The 21152-nt window shown below is 39.2% G+C and overlaps 1 protein-coding gene across 2 annotated transcripts in view; it reads right to left on the bottom strand.

Annotated features, from left to right (window-relative positions):
- Nucleotides 1-21152, bottom strand: part of SLC38A4 (solute carrier family 38 member 4) — a 71748-nt gene that overhangs the window by 20082 nt on the left and 30514 nt on the right. Inside the window, exons 1-6 of one of the 2 annotated variants that reach the window (XM_058743029.1) lie at nucleotides 20870-20989; nucleotides 9909-10138; nucleotides 5921-6011; nucleotides 5305-5420; nucleotides 2468-2541; nucleotides 1752-1844 (exon numbers count right to left, since the gene is read on the bottom strand). In XM_058743029.1, the coding sequence (XP_058599012.1) occupies nucleotides 1752-1844; nucleotides 2468-2541; nucleotides 5305-5420; nucleotides 5921-6011; nucleotides 9909-10027 (493 nt within the window). In that variant the 5' untranslated portion in view covers nucleotides 10028-10138; nucleotides 20870-20989. Of the gene's footprint in view, nucleotides 1-1751; nucleotides 1845-2467; nucleotides 2542-5304; nucleotides 5421-5920; nucleotides 6012-9908; nucleotides 10139-20869; nucleotides 20990-21152 lie in introns of those variants that run through there. The other variant, XM_058743030.1, reaches the window with a different exon arrangement.

Raw genomic sequence — 21152 nt, 5'->3', positions numbered from 1 at the left:
TACATATATCTTTATAATCTACATAAATTTATGTATTTATGTCATACATAGTTAGTATGTATTTGTCTTATAATTATGCCCATTTAAAAAAAAATCAGGAGGGCTCCAGTGACATTGAATCTGAGAACTGGGGAGGAAAGGATGTACTGAACCCTCATTATGTTCCATATGTTGTCTGATTTCATCCTCAAAATGACCTTGTGAGATGGAATAATACTCCCATTCTCATAGATGGACAAATTAGACTCACTGGAGTAAAGCCACAGTGGCAGAAACAGACTCACATTTGGGTGCATCAGACTCTAAAAGCCTATTCTCTACTCAATGGTTTAAAAATATTTTTTAAAAACAATAACATATCAGATATATATAAATGGGGGTGCAAGGGAGCCCAGGGGAACTAGTACCTAATAATCTGGAGAAGTCATGGGAGCAAACAGAACGAGTGTGTGTGTGTGTGTGTGTGTGTGTGTGTTAGGGTGGCAGGCCTACGAAAGTAGGGGAACTGAATATGGTTTGTTATGGTATGACAGGACATACAGAAGCTAGGTAGCTAGGTAGATTTGGGGGTGATAGGAAAGGTATCAGAAAAATAGGCAGATGAAGACCCTTCTATGTCAGACCAAGGAGTTTAAACTCTACCCTGAAAATAATGAGGGCATGCTAAAGAATTTTATGTGTGTGAGAAGCAACACTAGATTTGAATCTGATCTGGAGATCAGAGCAGGAGAAACTCAGGGCAGGAAGCCCAGTTAGAAGGCTAATGCAAGAGTCTGAGCAGAAACAATGATCACCTGAACTATGCGGGAGAGACTAGAAAGAGAGGAGAGCTTCACAAGGCAGGTAAGATAATAGACTGGACAGGAGGTGGCATTTGGACATTCAGGGTTAGGGAGAGAGGGAGAAGTTTAGGATGATATGTAAGATTCCTGGCTTAAGAAACTGGATGTTGCTGGTATTCATTGAGAGGAGAAAGAAAAGAATAGAATGGCAGGTTTGGGGACAGGAGAGGTGAGGAAAGAAGTGCTGCTGTGTGATGATAGCTTCCAGGCCAAGCAAGAGGACATAGACAGTAGGACATAGGAAAATGGGTCTGGATGCCTTCTGGGGGGTCAAAGACTCCACGGGACCAGTGAAGCTGGTGGGCAAACATATCACCTGGAACACTATTACAAATGCGTATTTCTAGGCTCTGGAAATTATAATTTAGTAGGAATTATAAGAACCTGTGGAACCAAGGGTTTGTGGTTTTATCATAATGCTTCTGATGTCTAGCCGAATTTCTGCTTTGGCACAATTTCTCGGGACACACTCCAATGGGCTGGTTCTGTACAGGCTATCTGAAGGATACCCCATACTTGGATATACCCCTCAGATACTTAATTTTCAGTTTGACGAAATAAACCCCATCATACGTAGGAAACCTCAACTGTTCCAACAATGAAATAAGCACTAATGCTTTAATTTTTCTTAAGTAAAATTAAGGACATGATAGCATTTGATATCAAGAGGTTTTGTTCTATACTTCTAGAATACATTTGGTGGGATCTTATATAATATTTTCTTAGATATTGTTATTTTTGATTAAGGAACAGTAAATCTACTTAACAATCTTCTTGTCTTTTAAATTTCTGAATGTAAAGCAGCTGTTTTTCTGTATTTAAAGTGCTTGTTCATTGCTGTAAGAGTTTTCTTGTTTATTGAACATTCTCTCGAAAGTGTAAGTGGTAGGGAAAGCTATATGCCCTTACCTCCAATGTTCTGCATTGTAATGGAAACAAAAGCTCCAATTTTCCCAGGCCATCCAAATGCCTTTTCCCCTAGTTTTTCATAAATTAAAGACCCTATAATAAAAAATAAAACACCTTTTAAAAGGATTGTTTGTTTGTTTGAGAGCGAGAGGAAGAGGGGCAGAAGGAGAGAGAGAGAATATCAAGCAGGTTCCATGCACAGGGCTCGATCTCATGAATCATGAGATCATGACCTGAGCTGAAATCAAGAGTCAGACGTTTAACTGACTGAGCCACCCAGGCGCCCCTAAAAGGATTGTTTTAATGACTAAAATATTTCTATAATTGCACACTGGAGTCTCAAATGTGTACATAAACACCACACAGAAATTATAAACCCAAAAGATGCAATCTCAAAAGCCAATACCAAATATGTTACATGTTCTCCAGACAAGAAGCAATGGCTTCATTCATCTTAGCTCTGTGCAGCATGTCAGAACTGTTATTTCTGTCATCCATCAAGGCTCCTTTTTTCTATTTGGCTTAAACCTGAGCCAGTTGCCTTTCACTTCCCTGAGCTGCCCAAATTACTAAAAACATTGAGAGGCCGTGTCATTGGGGTCAGAGAAAATGCAATATGAAATTAACTAAAATCATCCTCCAGTTCTAGAGCTATCGACTGAAATACCTTTAACAAGAATCAAAATAGGACGTCTTGGACTTAAGGGGTAGCATACCTCCTTCCTTGGCGGTCTTTAATAAAAGGTGAACTGAGTACAGGGATAATATTGCTACCGCAAGCAGCATGATTCTAGGAAGGGAATAGAGAGTAGAAAATAAATGTCTATAATAAAGAAGACACAACTCATGTTAGATATTATAATAAATTATCACATGGGCCCTTTCAGTCATTAACCTTCCGAAAGTATGTGGATTGGGGGGAAGCTGAGAAATTCTTTTCAGAACTCTACACATACCCTTTCCTGTCACACAACAGGAATTTGCTATATTTTATGTGCTAAAACGTACCACCAGAAGTTCCTAACCTTTCCACTAGTGGAATCTGGTTTACAACTTAGATGCTGAATGTATAGCAAAATTAGCAAACACTATGCCTACTTACTCAGCATATGGGTATATGTACATCAGGTGTGTGTGATAGTCTCAGCCACATTTATAATTTAAGGGCTATTTGACGGCCTGGCTAAATTTTAATGTAACATCTAGAAATACAGACACCAAAGCATGCAGAGTCTAAACTCCACTACTGATCCTGCATGTTAGATGGCAAGATACTTGTGAGCCACAGCTCAGGCAATTGCCTATAAAATAGAAAAAAAAGAGAAGGAAGTATAGGGTGCAGGAAAATGCCTTTATATGTGTTCAGAAAGAATCCTTTCTGGTTCAGACTCTTCCACATGTCCACAGGCATGTAGGGATTCTTATACAGTGATCAGTGTTTCTCCAAAAACAAGATTTGGAAAGCAGAAATAAGAGCATAGATAGAAGCACCTATATAATAAATAAAGGAACAATACTAACCTTTACCTAAAACCTGAAGAACAAAACAACAACAACAACAACAACAAAACCCTTATTCTTTATTTTACACAACAATAAACATTTTGCCACAATTGATCTAATTCTTTGGTAATTCCTGACGAAGTCAACTTGGCAAATGTACGTTTGGGCCACGAGTTTCAAGTGTTTCTAACTAGCTATATTGTGCTCTTGCTTTCCACAAAGTCTGTTTACCAGTACTGTAATCAATGACTTATTCGTAAATTTTTCCGTATGCCCTGTGAACTTCCCTGTTTTTAAAGATGCAGTTCAGATGGCATAATTTTGTTTCCTGGAAAAATAATGAGCATTCCCTGTATTCTAAACATATACTTGCTTTGGCCAAAAATACTAAAAGTAAAACCAATGAAATCCTGTGTCACTTGTTGAGAATTAAGGGAGATGGCTGCATTCAGTCTGTGCCACTTGGATACACAGAACATACCCCATCATGTATAACAGTTTAATTGCTCTGGACATCTTCATCTGTTAAATGTTGTTTAGGCCTGAAATGAGGCTGTCGGTTTTAAAAGTGAAATACTCTTCTTCCTTGAAAATAATCTTGTGGCCTTAGGATCGGGGGAAGAGTTTCTTATTTCTGTTCATCAGTAAGCGATGATAACTTCTGATTGTAATGGCATGTGTAATTAATAAGGAGAAGGCAGTCTTAGAGATAGCATACATTACAGAAGTATACGACTATGTATACGAACACATCTCTAAGCCATTAAGATTCAGAGAATTAAAAAAAAAAAACCCTTTATTTCAAACATGACATAAAGAGTGGTTGACATAAAAATCCATTCAGCTAAAAAATGTTATACCTAAAACAGGCCAAAGCACTAACACAATATAAATATTTATAGTCCTGCCTGATCCTTAGCCCTCAAATAGCTGTGTGATTAGATAATCACAAATGATGTTCAAAACATAAATAGCATATATTTATATATAATATAAGCATTGCATTCTTAGACAGTTATTTAACACCCTGGCATTGCATTAGGGGTGGCAATCTGCATTCACACGGATGCCTGACTAATATTAGACTTTATTCCTGTGAAGAATTTCACTACTGCCAACTGTGTCTTGGAAAATACCAGGCTGTACGTAAGGTACACAAACACCTGTGGCCGTCTGTCATAGATGATGTGATATCCATCCTCCAGGTCAGCTATGTGGCACTGCTGTCCTTAGGCAGCATTTGACCAAGTACATAGGTCTAGGAATACATTTTGGCTACTCTGCAAATATTTCCATGCCAAGCACTATGCTGGGTCTTGGGGATACAGACATCTGGTGGGTGAAAACAGACATTGGCTCCATCCTCTGGAGATTATAGTCTAGCAAGGAAGAAGATAGACACTAACCAAATATATCAGACAACTGCACTAAAATATTAAAACTGTGGGGAGTGTTTGTCCCAGTCATGGAAGTCAGGGAAGGTATCGATGAGGGGGAGGGGGAGATGTGCTATGAGGAGTTAACTAGATGAGGAAGAAAGGGAAAAGGATACTAGGACCATGTGCAAAGGCCCTGTGGTGAGAAGGAATATGGCAACTTCTGGGATGGAGAGAAGGCCAGTGTGCCCATCGTTATCAGGCATTTAGGGGGCGTAGGGGATGGGGCACAAGAAGAGATCGGAGCATGCAGGGATCTGTAGGCCTGGATTGGAATGGGATCTTTCCTAAGAGTGTGATAAAGCCAGATCTGCTGCTGGGAAAGATCTTTTTATGGTGAATCACTTTGTGAATTGCTTTCTATGGACTGGTAGGGCTGTTCCAGCACTCTAGGTGGTTGAGCACATATACTTTCTGCCATTTGGTTAGGGGCAGTTGGTTGAACAAGCACCAGGATTGGTATGCTCTGATCATTCCTCAGGTTGCTGTTCTATCTATATAAGCCCAAGAATATGCTAATACTTTCTCAGAGCATTATTGTTCACAAAGATCAGACTTGAGGTTGTTAACTGAAAGAACAACAGGTGTGCATGGGCTTTGAACCAAATACTTACATAAAAAGTATGATCCCCGTGTTGGCCATGGCGTAGGAAAGGCCCAAGATCCCACTTCCCATGATAGCATTACTCAGGTTGAATGAAGACATTCCAAAGGAGGTGGTTCCAGGATGCTTAAAGAAAAAGGGGCACGTTTGAAGCAAATATTTGCCAAAAGGGTGACCTTTTTCAAATTATTCTTATTCTCACATTATCTTTGCTGGAGGAGATTATGGTTCGAAATTGAAGACTAAGAAAATCACAGTGAACAAAAGCTGTTACTTCAGTAAAAGCATGTAATTTTCAATGGAATGGAATGCTTGGTTTTAGCAGGGGTCTCAGTAAAAATAAAAAATACAGGCTGAGTAACATAAAGAAAGGAAAGCATGTATGATTGCAGACTACATTTGGGTTAGAATGATTTCTCCAAAAAACAAATGAATTTCATAAATGATTTATGTAGCCATATGGCGAACAGGAAAAACAAGTCCTTATTCCAGTAAGGGCCTGAATAAACAGAGAATGTGCTGATCAAGGCTTGGAAAATTTCAGTCACATTGTTTTCCCACAGAGACCTAGGTAGATCAGACACCCTCAAGTCCTGTTTACTGCCTGAAAGCAGAGATTCACTTACATGTTCATCATCGTAATCTGCCAGCTTCTTTTCCCCCAAAAATCCATTTGTCAGGAATTTCTGACTTTCAGCATCTTCGTTAGTAAATTGACTGAATGCACATAAAAAAAAAAAAAAAGAAATAAAGTAAAAACATCTAAGTAAATGCTCTGAATTGTATTTGTTTCGGGTGACCTAAGTAACTGGATCAGGGAGGAAAAACAAGGCGTTGAAACCTTTTCCCCCCTTCTCTTCCTTCTCTTCCTTCCCCCCTTCTCTTCATATCAGTGGTCCTCCCAGACCAACAACTGCCCTCCACTTATGAATGTACTTTGGGAAGGAGAGACGAAGTTAGGAAAGGAGAAAATAGTTTTTCAGTTGGCACCTTTTTTTAAGCCACATTTCTTCTTCCCACATTAACTCTGCAAGAAAGAGAATGACAGCTAATGCGGTTTCCATTTAGGGCCCTCACAAAGAGAGGGTACCGGAGCAGTGACTGAGTTTTCTCAACTCCTGCCCCACCATAATCAGATGATTCTCTCAGTTCAGCAGATATTTGCTAAGGGCCTAGGCCTTTGATCTTCAACTCAGTCGATGCTCGAATATCCCTGTGAGAGGAACTTTCACGCCCCTACTCTGAGGATGAGGTGACCATGGCTCAGAAAAGGGAAGTACCATGCCTACACCCACTAGGCTCCAAGTCTAGAGTCTTCCATGGCGCCCTGCAGCCCCAGGCAGGGCCCTGTAGCTGGTATTTTTTCCTTTTTTTGTTTGTTTTTTTTTTTTTGCTCCACCTGTGTATTCACCTATCCCGTGCTGGAATGTAGTTCAATGGTAGCTCTGTGTCGTGTTTGGTTTTTGTGTCTGAGTGTGAGGATTTTAACTGCTCTGGAAATACATTTGGCTTATTAGACGATGAGAAAGGAAGAAAAGCATTAAAGACACCCATGAAATTGGAAGAGCCGGGAAGGAAGCAGGACCTTAAAATGTCATGATCTGTGAACACCGTGGTGATTGTGGGCTACTTGGGCAGAGGCTGGCAACTGCACATTGCCTTCCTGTACAGGTCCCCCAGTTGTCTGCCAGGCGTCTTGAGGATATAGATCTACTACCACCACGTTTCCAAAAGGCTTGAGTAATAATTACAGGCGATCTGTACAAATTATCCTTTGTAATAGAAGCTAATCCTGAAAATATCTTGCGAGCAAGAGGGACAACCAGGTTCCTTTTTGAGAATGTGGAACAACGCAAAGTGTATGCAGGACCAGCTGACAAAATTACTAAGCTTTATGTGCTTTTCCAGATGCTTCCTGTGCACAAGTTAGGAACATTTCCTGGCATCCTCCTATTTCTTATAGGGAGCGTCGTGCCCTCAGATGCTGCTTTCTTTCATCCCTGCACTAACCCCCGCAACCCCCTGCTCCCTTTTGGTGCTTTATTTTAATCGTCGGTAGTTAATATACTTGCTGCGTGGAGACTGGTACATAATGCTCATAGTTGGAAACAGACAATAAGATGAAATGGAGCCTAAAGCAGGCCTAAGGATTATAAAGCAAAAGTGTCATCTGGATTTAAACTCTGGAATGCCAACATTCTTTTTTTTTTTTTTTTATCCTTAATCAATACATTAGGATCCTTCAGTCCAGGAGTAGTTTTTAAAATGTAAAATGTAAAAGTAAGTAAGAGTTTCTTTCTTGAGTCATTCGTAAGTTTTTATTTTGGCATGTGATGAATTATAATAACACATGACAATATTGGATAAAATATATGAGAAATGTTTTGAACGTCTTAAATGTTTTGATACTGAACCCAGCCTGTATTGAAAACATAAGTATAATGATTTCAAATAAATGAATTGTGAACTTTTGGGAAATTAAACATATTTAGGGGAACAATCCAAACCAAATGTAAGCAAAACCCATCTTTTAAGAGTGATTGTAAAATTGCAAAATGATGACCTGTGTTTGAGTCAGGAGTTAAAAGCTAAGGCACTGTAAGTGGCCCAGAACACTTGATACAGTTTTAACAAAAGCATTCCTGCTCTTTCCATTATGGCTTTCAGAGCCCAAATCGAATGACCCTGTAGGACTGTTCTCGGGAGGGCATCCCCTTCAGCTCGGCCACCTCTGCAGAGATCACATCTATGCTCATCTTTCTCAGAAACAAGAGCCATCAGAGTTGATCAGTTTACTAAGGGTGACGAAGTGGAGGACAAAGAAACAAGGTTTACTGAGTATCAGCGATCTTTTCAGGTATTCACTTCACCCCGAGAATGTTAGGTGCTGGTTTGTCATTCTGCATTTTTCACTGAGGCTTCCGGAAGATACATATCGTCTCCAAACTCAGATATCCACTCTACAGATTCCAGAGCCCTGTGTTCTGCCACATCGTGCGTTCTCAAGGGTTGCTCAACCTAGAAAACACCACGATTTGCATGTCTGTGGCCTCTCTGGTCCAACAGCATGAAAGTTTACTCCACTGGCTCCATGGAGGAAGACCAGTGCTTCCTCCTGCGGCCTTTCCTGGATGTTGTGAAATGAAATGAGCTGTCCTTGTCTAAGGATATTCTCTACCTCAGGCCGAGATTTGGTCAAAAATTTCCTTCTAAGTGTCTTAAGTCGTGCATCATTCATGTTATATACCATATGGTGAGGAGTTAGTTTACTTTATCAAATGGCTATTGTGCACGTATCACATTCCAGGCCGTGTGATTTGTGCTGGGACCACAGAAGCCATTAGCCTGTTGTAGCAGTATAATGATGAGAGAGGGCACACAAAGGAGCAGGTGGTCACTTCCACCTCGGGACTTCATAAGAGTTCTGACTTTGAGCTGTGTCTTGAAGGATGAATGGTATCAATAGAGAGAAAGGGGCAGGTAGGTGGGTGATACTAAAAGAGGATATTCCAGGCAGATGGAGCAGAATGAGTGAAGGCACAGGGAACTGGGAGTGGCTCAACAAGGCTTCCCTACAAAAAGGGAGCAGAGCAAGAGATGAACAGGAGAGCTAGGCAAGGGACAGATCATTGCCAAGCAACGTGTAGCCCAATCTTTGTCTTATAGCTAATGGGGAGCCACTGAAAGGCCTTACCAAGGGATGGAACAGCAGTCCCTTGGCAACTGTACAAGATGACTTTTGCAGGGATGTGAAGAGCTAGTTGGGGGAGAGCAAACTGTAAGACAGGGAGACCAACCAGCCTGTTTTAATAGGTGACAGATAAGGACCTAAAGTAAGATGGCAGTAGAATGGGTACACAGAAGTGGGTGGATTTCAAGTATTCAAAGAGGTGGAACCAACTGACTACAATCAAACATTGGATGTGTGGTTCGGGGGAAGGGACAACTCAGGGTTGTTAATTGGGGTCTTCAGATTGTGTTGCTGTATGATAGTGGTGACTTTCACTGTGTTGGGGACTCCTGGGGAGGAGCAGGTTTGGAAGAGAATCATAGGAGTTCAATATTAGACATTACAAGTTTGACTTTATACATGAGGCAGTTCTGACATGTGAGATACCCCGTACAGATGTGTAGCACACAGTTGGGTATAACGATCTGAAAGGAAGTGGAGATGTCTAACAGGCCCAAGACGTGGCACACGTTCAGTGGGTGAGACCGTGATAGTTGTGAATGAGCTTGCTCACAGGACACTTTTAGTGACCAAAGAATCCCTACAGAATTCTGGAGACGCAGCAGCATTTAAGGGGCAGTCAAAGGAAGAGGGATAGAGAAAATAGTCCAAGAGGTAAAAGAAACAGTAGGCTAATATAACTCGAAGTATCCTATATTAATGGTACAAGAATGCTATAACTTCAATTCTAAGTTAGTCACACACAGTCTAAATCAGAGACACAGAATAATGATGTAATAATGAATACTTTAGGATCAGAAAGTTGATGTGTTAACATCGATGTCATTGTTATCTCTCAAATAGGTAATGAATTGAAAAACATTGTTCTCACATCCACAAACCTCTCATTTTTCCATGGAACCTGGTCATCTTTAACCCCATACCTGCTCATTGCTGCCTTTTCTAAATTTCCCATCCCAGTGTAGCCATCTTGAACACTTTCTCCACTGATGCTCTCATCATCAGGTTCGATGTTGACATTTCTCAGTTCCATGGGATCCATTTCAGCTGTCAGCGCTTCTTGTCCACACACAAGCTCCTTCAGTGTAAACAGTAGGCTGTACCTTCAGCTTAAGGTTCTTCCTCTTTGGGCTGATGTTCAGAACACTCTGTTCTGTGAGCGGAACACAAAATAAACCATTGTAATTTTCTTTAAACTAGATAAATGAATATAGAATCACCTACTTTGTGTATGGTCTCTATAAAAACATGGAAAGAAAGTAAACTCCTGAAACTGTCATATAAATATGTCTGGCAAGTTTCCTTTACCCAATACAAAAAAGGGAAAATCAAAGAGAAGAAGGAAAATCATTAATAAATTGCTCAATCAGCAGATATTTATAGAGTGCCTATGTATATCAACATGGCAAGTGTTTTACTATTCACTGTGGGAAGAAAAAAAAATAACACCTGGCTGTGATCTTCAAGAAGCTTTTCTGTTTGTAAGCAAATTGCATGGTTTAAAAGAAAGGAAAAGTGAATTGTTGACAAAGACCTAACAAAGCAGAATCTAATGGTCTGCTTGAATTTGCTAATTGGGCATGAAAGAATTAACATCACTAAAATGCTTGATAACAGGCAACACAGGATAGGAGGATCATGCTAAGGGAGCTGCTTTCCAGGCACTTGGATCATGAAGCCAAGATCTTTGAGTAAGCACCAGTCAACATCCATATAAAAATTAAAATGCATTTTAACAACAAAGAGACTCAGCTTTTAGGTTCTACTCTGCCTTTAATGCTTTGAATCCCAGCACTTTTCTTTTCTTTTCTTTTTTTTTTCTTTTTTTTTTTTTTTTTACCTCATTTTCACAGTAACATAAAAAGGGGTGGACTGGCATTGTGTTTTTTAAAAAAAAAACAAAAAAACTGTGAATCCATCATATGTTGTTGACACAATTTCTTAAGTTTTTACTATTAGAATCAGTCCATTCTTTAACTGTTTTTTTATTTTTATTTTTTATTTTTTTTTAACGTTTATTTATTTTTGAGACAGAGAGAGACAGAGCATGAATGGGGGAGGGCCAGAGAGAGGGAGACACAGAATCTGAAACAGGCTCCAGGCTCTGAGCTGTCAGCACAGAGCCCGACGCGGGGCTCGAACTCACGGACCGCGAGATCATGACCTGAGCCGAAGTCGGCCGCTTAACCAACTGAGCCACCCAGGCGCCCCCGTCCATTCTTTAACTATTATAGTGGGAGAAATACTATCACTCTTGGGAGGTGTTCTCAAATGTGCACTACCTATTTGGTAAGAAAATCCTGAGCACAGAAACTAACATAAAAATTGCTCGAACTCATGAAATCCATAAGTCCCCTGACAGATATAAAACAACCACATGGAAATGCCTCTGCAATCCAGTACTCTAGTAGCACATCTGTGGAAGAAACACTTGACGAGTTCACAACCCTAAATTACAAAAGCCACATGAAAACTCAGGAAGAACATCAGTAAGCATGAGATATAAGATTCATACTTAAGTAACTAGAGATGGCAAAGCAATTTACTTATTTTTTTTTTAATTAAAAAAATTGTTTTTCATGTTTATTTTTGAGAGAGAAAGAGAGACAGAGCACGATCAGGGAAGGGACAGAGAGAGAAGGAGACACAGAATCCGAAGCAGGCTCCAGGCTCTGAGCTGTCAGCACAGAGCCCGATGCGGGGCTCAAACTCACGGACCATGAGATCATGACCTGAGCCGAAAGTCGGACGCTCAACTGACTGAGCCACCCAGGCGCCCCTGAGATGGCAAAGCAACTTAAAAGAGACTTTACAACATAATAAAAAGTAATAGGAAGATTCAAAATAAGAAACAAAATTCATAAAATAAGAACATTATAAAAGATCAGGCTTATTTGAAAAAGAGCCGAAAAGTAATTCTAAAAAAAAAAAAAAAGTCATTGAAATAAAGAGAACTCAGCTGAAGGGAGAGTCATGAACCTGGAAGATAGGTCCGTGGAAATCACTCAAATCATATCACAAATAGGTAAAGACAAATACAAAGTTAAGAGACATGGTGGGGGGAAGCAAGAATAAGAAATCTAACATATTCTTTTTTTTTAATTTTTTTTCAACGTTTATTTATTTTTGAGACAGAGAGAGACAGAACATGAACGGGGGGAGGGTCAGAGAGAGACGGAGACACAGAATCAGAAGCAGGCTCCAGGTTCTGAGCTGTCAGCACAGAGCCCGATGCAGGGCTCAAACTCACGGACCGTGAGATCAGGACCTGAGCCGAAGTCAGACGCTCAACCGACTGAGCCACCCAGGTGCCCCGAAATTTAACATATTCTAATAGCTCTCCTAATATGAGAAACATGTAAGGCCAGGGAGAAACAAAATAGAAAGACATAATGGAAGAGAATTGTCCAGAACCAAAAAAAGATAGTAGCTCTCAGGATTAAGAAAAAAAAAAAAAAACACATAGTGTATGTATTTTAAGTAGAAGAAAGAAAAATGAATATATTCATGAACATGAGGTAGTGTGTGTGTGTGTGTGTGTATATAATAACAAATGAAAAATTATAAAAAACTATAAAAGTCAAAGAAAGAAGGGAAGACATGCGTATGGTTAAAGAAAAAAAATAGAAACTTGTATTAAATGAGTAAAAAAAGTTTCTCACCCATCACACAGACCAGTTTCGCTTGAGAGCAAGAACCATTAATGACCGTTTCTATTTTTAGTTCTTTATATAAAGTTAGTCCTTCTAAATTATTCACTAAAACCTCTGAGATGGTTTATCAATTCTAGACTCGTGCATATGACGGATGAGGAAATTAGCGTACTTCTTTCTATCCATCCTCTCACGCACTTCTAATTGTTGTGGTTAATGAAATGCTTTTTATAATATTGAGACTCATAATATTTTCATATTATTCTGTAAAACAACTAAGTCTCGTAATTTTCTGTAGGTTGTTTTGAACACTAAAAACCAACAATCAGCATTTACAACATTATGATTGTGTTAATACTATGCTCCAAAGAACCAGTGGTATATTTGACAGCATAATAAATGATATAGAAGTCGTCTGTGATTAAAACTTTGAAAGTGAATTTTTCATCACTGTTACTTTCTGAATGGTCTCCTCCTCCGCACTCTGGGTCTCACTGAGCTGCCAATGTCCTCTGAACACCATTCTATCTTCTTTCTTCAGTTCATTTTGCATTGTGCTGGAATCCACCTTGATTGACTCCTCTTACAGTGTGTCCATGTTTGTAAACAGAATTTCTGAGTTGTTTCACATTGGAAAAATGACTTGGCTTTGCCCTCAGACTTGGTCTGAAGAAGTATTAAGTAGAAAAACAGTTTATTTTGTTAAGTTTTTATTTAAATTCCAGTGAGTTAACCTACAGTGTAAATATTAGTTTCAGGTGCAGAATTTAGTGATTCAACACTTCCATACAATACCTGGTGCTCATCACAAGTGCACTCCTTCATCCCCATCACCTGTTTCACCCATGCCCCCACCACTTCTCCTCTGATAACCATCAGTTTGTTCTCTATAGTTAAGTCTGTTTCTTGGTTTGCTTTCTTCTTTTTCCTCCTTTGCTCGTTTGTTTTGTTTCTTAAATTCCACATATGAGTGAAATCATGTGACTTTCTCTGACTGACTTATTTCTCTTAGCATGATACTCCCTAGCTCCCTCCATGTCCTTGCAAATGACAAGATTTCATTCTTTTTATGGCTGAGTAGTATTCTACTATATAACACACATTACTTTTAAGCTATATCTATTTTATTTATTTTTAATTTAATTTTTTTAATGTTTATTTTGAGAGAGAGCGATACAGATAGACTGCAAGTAGGTAAGGGGCAGAGAGAGGAGACACAGAATCTGAAGTAGGCTCCAGGCTCCAAGGTGTCAGCACAGAGCCCAATCCAGGGCTCGAACCCACAAACTGTGAGATCATGACCTGAGCCAAAGTCAGATGCCCAACCGACTGAGCCACCCAGGTGCCCCCTATTTTACTTCTTGACCTGTCCACTAACTATTTTTCACAGTCATGTTTTGAGTTTATAATAACTTGGTTTTGAACTTCTCCCTCTTTTTTTCATCCTATCTTTTTATGTTTGTTTTACAGATGCAATATTTCCTCAAATCTTTCTAAGGACATTGATTGGAAGTTTTCAAAAGCTTCTTTTGCTCCTTAAATTTATGTATTTTTTTTTTCTGGAGTTAATTCTGTTTGTTCAACTTGGCCCTTCTCTTGCTTGCTGGTTTTCCTTAAATTCTTAGTGACCTTAGGTTGTCTGTCTTTGTGAATGAAGGGGACGTGGGTTAACTTAGGTAGTACTTGAGGTTGCTCTTAAATCCTGCAGGTTTCATTGATGGGTTGCTCTCTTGTAGGTCCTGTAAGTGGCTTCTCTACAGATGTCTGTGTATGGAGCATCCCCTGAGAACCCCACTGCCAGCCACGGGGGGCACTCTAGGAGAGGTTTCTGTGGGAGCAAAATGCTGTCATGTGTTTTCCTCGTGGATGGAGCTTCCATTCCTGCTTGTAACTCCTCTCTGTCTGCTGTGGAGGCCCTAGTGTCTTCTGTAAAGGCCCTAGATCACAGCCTTATCCTTTGAGCGAAGGTGGCAGCCCAAACGGGCTAAAATGTCCAGATCGAGTTTCCTTGGTGACCCCCTGGTCAGTGGTTGCCAGTGATCCACACCTTCTCTTCGTATACGTTGATTTAACTTGGAGCTGCTGCCAGGCTTATTCTGGGGGAAAAAAAAGCCCACTTACCCTGGTTTACCCTGGCTTCCTTCTCTCTTTCACAGACTTTTCCAGTGAAAAATATCTGCTCTCTGCCTTCGAAGAATGCTTCCAAACTTGTGTTTATTAATGACACTGATATTTTTTGGAACTTCTTGGTTTTTTCTTTTAAAGAGTATTTTGCTTAACACTTCGTTGCTTAAATTTCTCAACATTCGGTCCTTTTTAAACCCCCCAGTCTTCCAATCTACTCCCAAGACTTCATATCCCAAGGACTGCTCAAGTGACATCCTTATCCAGGCCTCTCTTCTCCTCTCCAGCTGCACATGTCCAGTGTCCTAACTGATGTATATACTTGGATATCTCAAAGGCAGTTTAAATTCCATGTGACCCAAATCTAACTTGTAACAGTGTCCTCTTCTTCCGATGTTTCCTAACCAGAGAATATTGTTACCATTTATCAAGTTACTCAAACCGGAAGCATGAGTCTTCTCTTAAAAGTTTTCCTGGGGCGCCTGGGTGGCGCAGTCGGTTAAGCGTCCGACTTCAGCCAGGTCACGATCTCGTGGTCCGTGAGTTCGAGCCCCGCGTCAGGCTCTGGGCTGATGGCTCGGAGCCTGGAGCCTGTTTCCGATTCTGTGTCTCCCTCTCTCTCTGCCCCTCCCCCGTTCATGCTCTGTCTCTCTCTGTCCCAAAAATAAATAAAAAACGTTGAAAAAAAAAAAAGTTTTCCTACCTTACCCCCCACATCCAGTCCTTTTTAAAGTCTGGTTGATTTTACACCTAGTCAGAGTATTTCTCAAGTTAGTCTACTACTCTCTATTTCTGCCTCCATCAGTCGTGTCCAAGCTACCATCATTTCTTCTGCTGTCAACTGTAACAGTCCTAATCCCTGTCCTTGAACCCTCTCTTGCCTCTCCTCTCCGGCAATTTGCTTTTCACACAAAAACGAGAGTGACCTTTTAAAAACAAAACCTGGGGCGCCTGGGTGGCGCAGTCGGTTAAGCGTCCGACTTCAGCCAGGTCACGATCTCACGGTCCGTGAGTTCGAGCCCCGCGTCAGGCTCTGGGCTGATGGCTCGGAGCCTGGAGCCTGTTTCCAATTCTGTGTCTCCCTCTCTCTCTGCCCCTCCCCCGTTCATGCTCTGTCTCTGTCTGTCCCAAAAATAAATAAAAAACATTAAAAAAAAAAAAATTTAAAAACAAAACCTGGATCATATTTATTTGCTTAAAACCCTTTCCTGTCCCCCCCCACCCCTTGTTCTTAGGAGAAAATCTAAATTCTCAACATGGTTCTGCAGGGTTCACCCTCTTTTCTGGTTCCCTCTCCTCCCCACCTCGGTGTTCTAGCTTCATCAGCCCTGGTGCAGTTGCAGGAACTCAACAGGTTCTCTACCGCCTCAGGCCGTTTGCACAGCTGAGTCACGGTACCTGGAATGCACTGTATACTGTGCTTTAGTCAACCCCTCTAGGGGGTTCCCAGAATATATGTGGCAGTAGGCCTGGGGGCTTCAGTTAAATTCCATTTCACTGCATATTTATTCAAAGGAACCTCACTGATTTTATTCATATTAAGCTAACCTGATATAAAAAAGTATATAAAATGCGGCAGTACTTACCACATCCCGACACTGTTATAGAGCTTCATATCTATTAACAAGGAACAGAAACTCTGGCTCTGATGATGAATATAACCGGGCATAAATCTTGGCCGAATTAACTAACTTCTGACATTTCCGTCTTCCCGTATGTAAAATGAGGGTAATATTATTTACCACAAAGCAGTGCTATCAGGATTTAGGAGATATCATGCTCCTCAAAGTTTGGCACGGAGTAGTAGTAAATTCCTGTTCTTTCTTTTAATAATCAGAATTTAATTGCTATTTTTATCAGCATGCCAACATGTATAGCATCTTACATGTATATCTACAGTTTTCATAAAAGAGGACTTTAGAGTTCTCCAAACTCAGAAAAAATGTAAGCAAGGTAGGTATCCTTAAAAATATGGGAATCGAGACTTAATCTCATGCTGTTTGTACCATATATATATCATTACATTCTCTTTTGAAGATGACATAATATAGCCCATGAAGTATGAATTAGTGGTTTAAGATTTTGGCCCCTAATCCTGATTTTAGTCCTGGCGAAGGGATATCTTCTCATAAAAGCTGGAACACATCTTCCTATCTCATATCTTTAGCTCTAAAGATTGTATGACTGGCCACTCAAGGAAACAGCCAAGAGCAAAATTTAAAAAGAATTAGAACATGAGAAACTAAATAATGCTGCATCATGTGCCTGTAGCAGAAAGTACATACTTTGAAATACTCAGCACATAATTATTAAAATTTACTAACGTGATTATATTTCAGTGTGGAAGTATTTTACAGATGGTATTTATTCATTCAACAAATATTGAGAATGAAATGTGGGCCAGAAACTCTGAAAGATAAAGCACGAATAAGACAGAATTGCTGTAGCTGATGAACTGTTTAGTAGAAAAAACAGACTTTGAACTATTAAAACATAATTTACATTTTCACTTTTTCTCTAAATAGCTACTTCTCGAACAATCAATGAATCATTGCATGGGCAGACCAGAAAAGAATGATGTTGGCATATACCTTGATTGAAAAATATAATATATGTAATATACTATATATGGTACATTATATGTGACATTAAAATAGAATAAAATGTTCATAGACACACATTCTCCTGCCCCCATCTCAGTACACAGCACTGTCATTAACCCAACTGCTCACAGGAAGAATCTGGCTATAGGTACTGACACGTCTCATTCTCTATCCTGAATCTTTCTATCCATGTCCAATCTATCACCAAGTCCTATCAATCCTTTTTTCAAAATTAAAAAAAAAACACGATTTTTTTTCATTACTCTTTAGAATCAGTCAAATTTCCTACTATGTTACAGAGATCTGCCTACTTGAACACACATGTTGCTCTTTAGGCCCAAAATGAACAACACCTCCCTTCACTCCCTGGGCCTTTTTCATTTCTCCTTGCCACCTCGGGACCTTTTAACATGCTGTTCTTTCCACCTGGAATGTTCTTTCCCACATTTTTAAACCCAGGTGTCTGCCAAAGTTAAAAGAATCTGGAAATCTTTAAATGTGGTCAGAGAGGCCTGCCATCTAAACTAGATCCCTGTTATACGCTCTTGTGGTAGGTTCTCCTTTCCTTCACCTACTTATCACACTTTGCACTTACGTTTTATGTGATTCTTTGATAAAGAACCGTCTGTTCCACTAAGTGGCGAGCTTCATGAAAGTGGGAACAGCGTGGGGAACCTACGTATTCCCAGCACACGTGGCACCGTGCCTCGTATTATATCCTCCTAAGGCCATTGCAACCGTATATGCTCTCCTTCATAGTTACAAGTATGCATTCTTGCTACCCCTTTACAGGTTAATATTTCAAAGTGGCATGGAAGTGTTTCCCTCTGGTCATCACGAGAAAGAACAGCATCGTTGCACAAAGAATGTTCAAAATTATTCTAAAAGAAAAATCAAATTTGGTTTGACAGAACTTTCTGTAGTCTAGCTTTGCTCCTCAATGAAGGGAAGTTTCTCTGTGATACAGAGACCTTGCAGAAATGGACTAAACATTCCAGGGGGGGTTGGTCATCTGCATTGTTGCTTCACTCATTCGTGAAGATACAAAAATCAGAACTTGAAACGAAGGTATTTAGGATACTATTACTATTAGAAGGCTTTGTTTTTTTCACATTTATTAAGCGCTATCTTAAATGTCATCATAGCTGATTCCTTATATCGAAATTCTAGTTACTAAACATTGTGCCTTGTTTGAATAGGTGCCCAAAAAAATGCAGGCTGGAAGATTCTCAGAAAAGCAAACTTGTGTGTTACTTATGTAGTTCAACGTCAAAGAAAGACCTCAAATCTGGGAAGCCAAACTGTCCTTGAGTCAAGAGGCAAAAGTTATGACCTTTCCTAGTGACTGTAAACATTTATTTTACCTGATAAGGGAAAGGGAAAAGGAAGCTAGCACTGGCAGAGCATTTCCCACCATCCAGTCTGTCTAGTCTTTCATGCCAAGTTCTGATGAATCTACCCTGCAATCTAGGTTTAGGTAGCAGATAGCCTGACATCTCATTTACCCTTTGGTTGAGCAAGTGGGAAGTAGCTGGTCATACAACTTCTAAGAGCCAAATGATCTTTGCATCCAAGTAATGGACTTAAATCCACACCCCAAATGTACCTCAGGTAAATGAATACAGCGTTAACAATGGAGTCAATCTAACATTACCTTTATATTAGATTCTTTTAAACAGTTTCCCCAACGGTGTCTTTCTGGTCACATATTGACAGTCAGATGGCTTGTTAGTCTGTGGCATGATTTTTCACAGAAATTAGCTTCCACAAAAGCATTTGGTATCATTCAGTCTGAGGTACCTCTTAGAAAAGAAACTGCCAATGACAGCAAAACTGTTTACTTGACTACTTCTATTGCTGGTGCTAATATTTTAACATTTCCATTCCTTTCCTCTACTCAGCCATAGCTTAGAAATAGTATCTGGGGAGAACTAGAAAAGTTAAAAGAAATAACCCTATGTTGAGATCTTTTCCTTTTGTAAGAAGATTAAATGCTTGCTAATATAAGCATAAAGCAGTCATTTGAATCGTATAAAGGACAATTCATAAAATCTGAATATGTTAAATGTTATTTTCTTATATTTTATAAGCAAAATAGCATTTCTAGCTCTGTTCTTAGATGGTAACAGAGGTTCTCTATCATCTTAAACATGAGAAGCCTCTTATATTCGTGCATAAGTTTCAGTTCCTATTTCCTCAAACAGTAGTTTCCAGAAATGTAGAAAGATCTGTCCCATATGATATATCAGAGTGAATTCTGTATGCTTCTTGTATTAAAGCATGATATTTCGGAACCTGAATTGTGGATGCAATAAATTATAAAATGTAAACATCCTTTATAATAGATACTAGATCACCCTTAGAGGTACTGTTTTAAAATAATTTATTTTACTTTTTGTAAAGCAACTCATATTAAAACATGGTTATAGAAAACTCAAGAATTTAGTCCTCAAAACTGCATTTCTCAGTACTTAAATCTTACTGATATACTTCATAGGAGTAGAAAAATAAAGACTTTCAAGAAAATCCAAAAACATCATCTAAATATAAATCTGAACAACTGGAGGGTCTTGGCCTATAAAATAAATTGTAGTCTTTTCTAGAAAACACACCTAAATTTCTTCAGTGTGTCAAAAATCAAACTTTCAGCCAACTGACCATGAATGTGATATATATCATCAGTTTAAATACTTTTTTCAATGAGTTAGGAAACACTCTTTGCTATCACCTGGGAATTTAGGTGAGACCCTTACTTTATGTTCAGCAAGATACCCAAAATATGCAGATACTTAAATCCATGGAGAATTTCCCCCCATCTGATTGATAAATTTGGGGAATATAGCTTTATTTTTAGATAATTGATTCTAGTCCTTCAAAATCTAAAGCTATGTTTCTATTCTTATTCTCATATATATTCTTATATTCTATTCACTTTTCCAGTTTCTTTTAGTAAATTTGCTCTAAAAATACTCCTTCATTAAAACGGACACATAAGAAGCAAGGTAAAACACAACTGTGTTTTTTGCATTTACCAATGGTGCAGCCCAAACTCTTAGCCATTGATACCTGCTGCAGTCATGGGATGTTCCTCGTTTCATTGGTTTTTGTGGGCATTTTTGTTTTCAAGACAAGGAAAATCTTTAATGTTATAGCATTTGGAATGTACTTCTAAAACCTTATAATTTTACTAAGACAAATTATGTCAACTCTTTACTCAGTGGTTAACCAGGAGATGTAAATAACTAAATACTTGTTACCTAACCCTTTTTTCTCTTTTCTATTATCCACTGTCCTAATTTTATGCTCAAACCTAAAATTATCTGCAAAAGAAAGCTGCAGTCAAGATGTGGGTAAATAATTCCAATTTTATCTTTTTTAAATGAGAAAAGAATTGCCCAAGTACTATTTTCAAACATCTGATTTGTAATAAATAATCAACACCATAAAAAGAAGAAGGGAAGCATTATCTTAACACTGCAACTATTCATGTAAAAAGAACTTTACCTTAATTATTTATCCAGTCCTGTGCGATCTTTCTGGAATTGTTTGAAATGGCAGACCCCTGCGACAGTGTTGACTTATATGAACCTTTGGGGCTCTAGACAATGATTTAAAGACCAGTGGGCGTGAATGAGACAGGCCAATCAGACCACCACCACCTTGCCCCAACGTCTCCCTCTGTCCAACTTGCGTCAGCTCTCAAAAAAAAAAAAAAAAAAAAAAAAAAAGAGGCAGCTAACTCAGTTGACTGTTGTACATTTGGATTAAACATCAGTTACACCAATTT

The sequence above is a fragment of the Neofelis nebulosa genome, chromosome 8 (assembly GCF_028018385.1).
Source record: "Neofelis nebulosa isolate mNeoNeb1 chromosome 8, mNeoNeb1.pri, whole genome shotgun sequence".
Taxonomy (NCBI): domain Eukaryota; kingdom Metazoa; phylum Chordata; class Mammalia; order Carnivora; family Felidae; genus Neofelis; species Neofelis nebulosa.
Note: the sequence above shows the minus strand (reverse complement) of the source record. Positions and strands in the feature narration are given on the sequence as shown.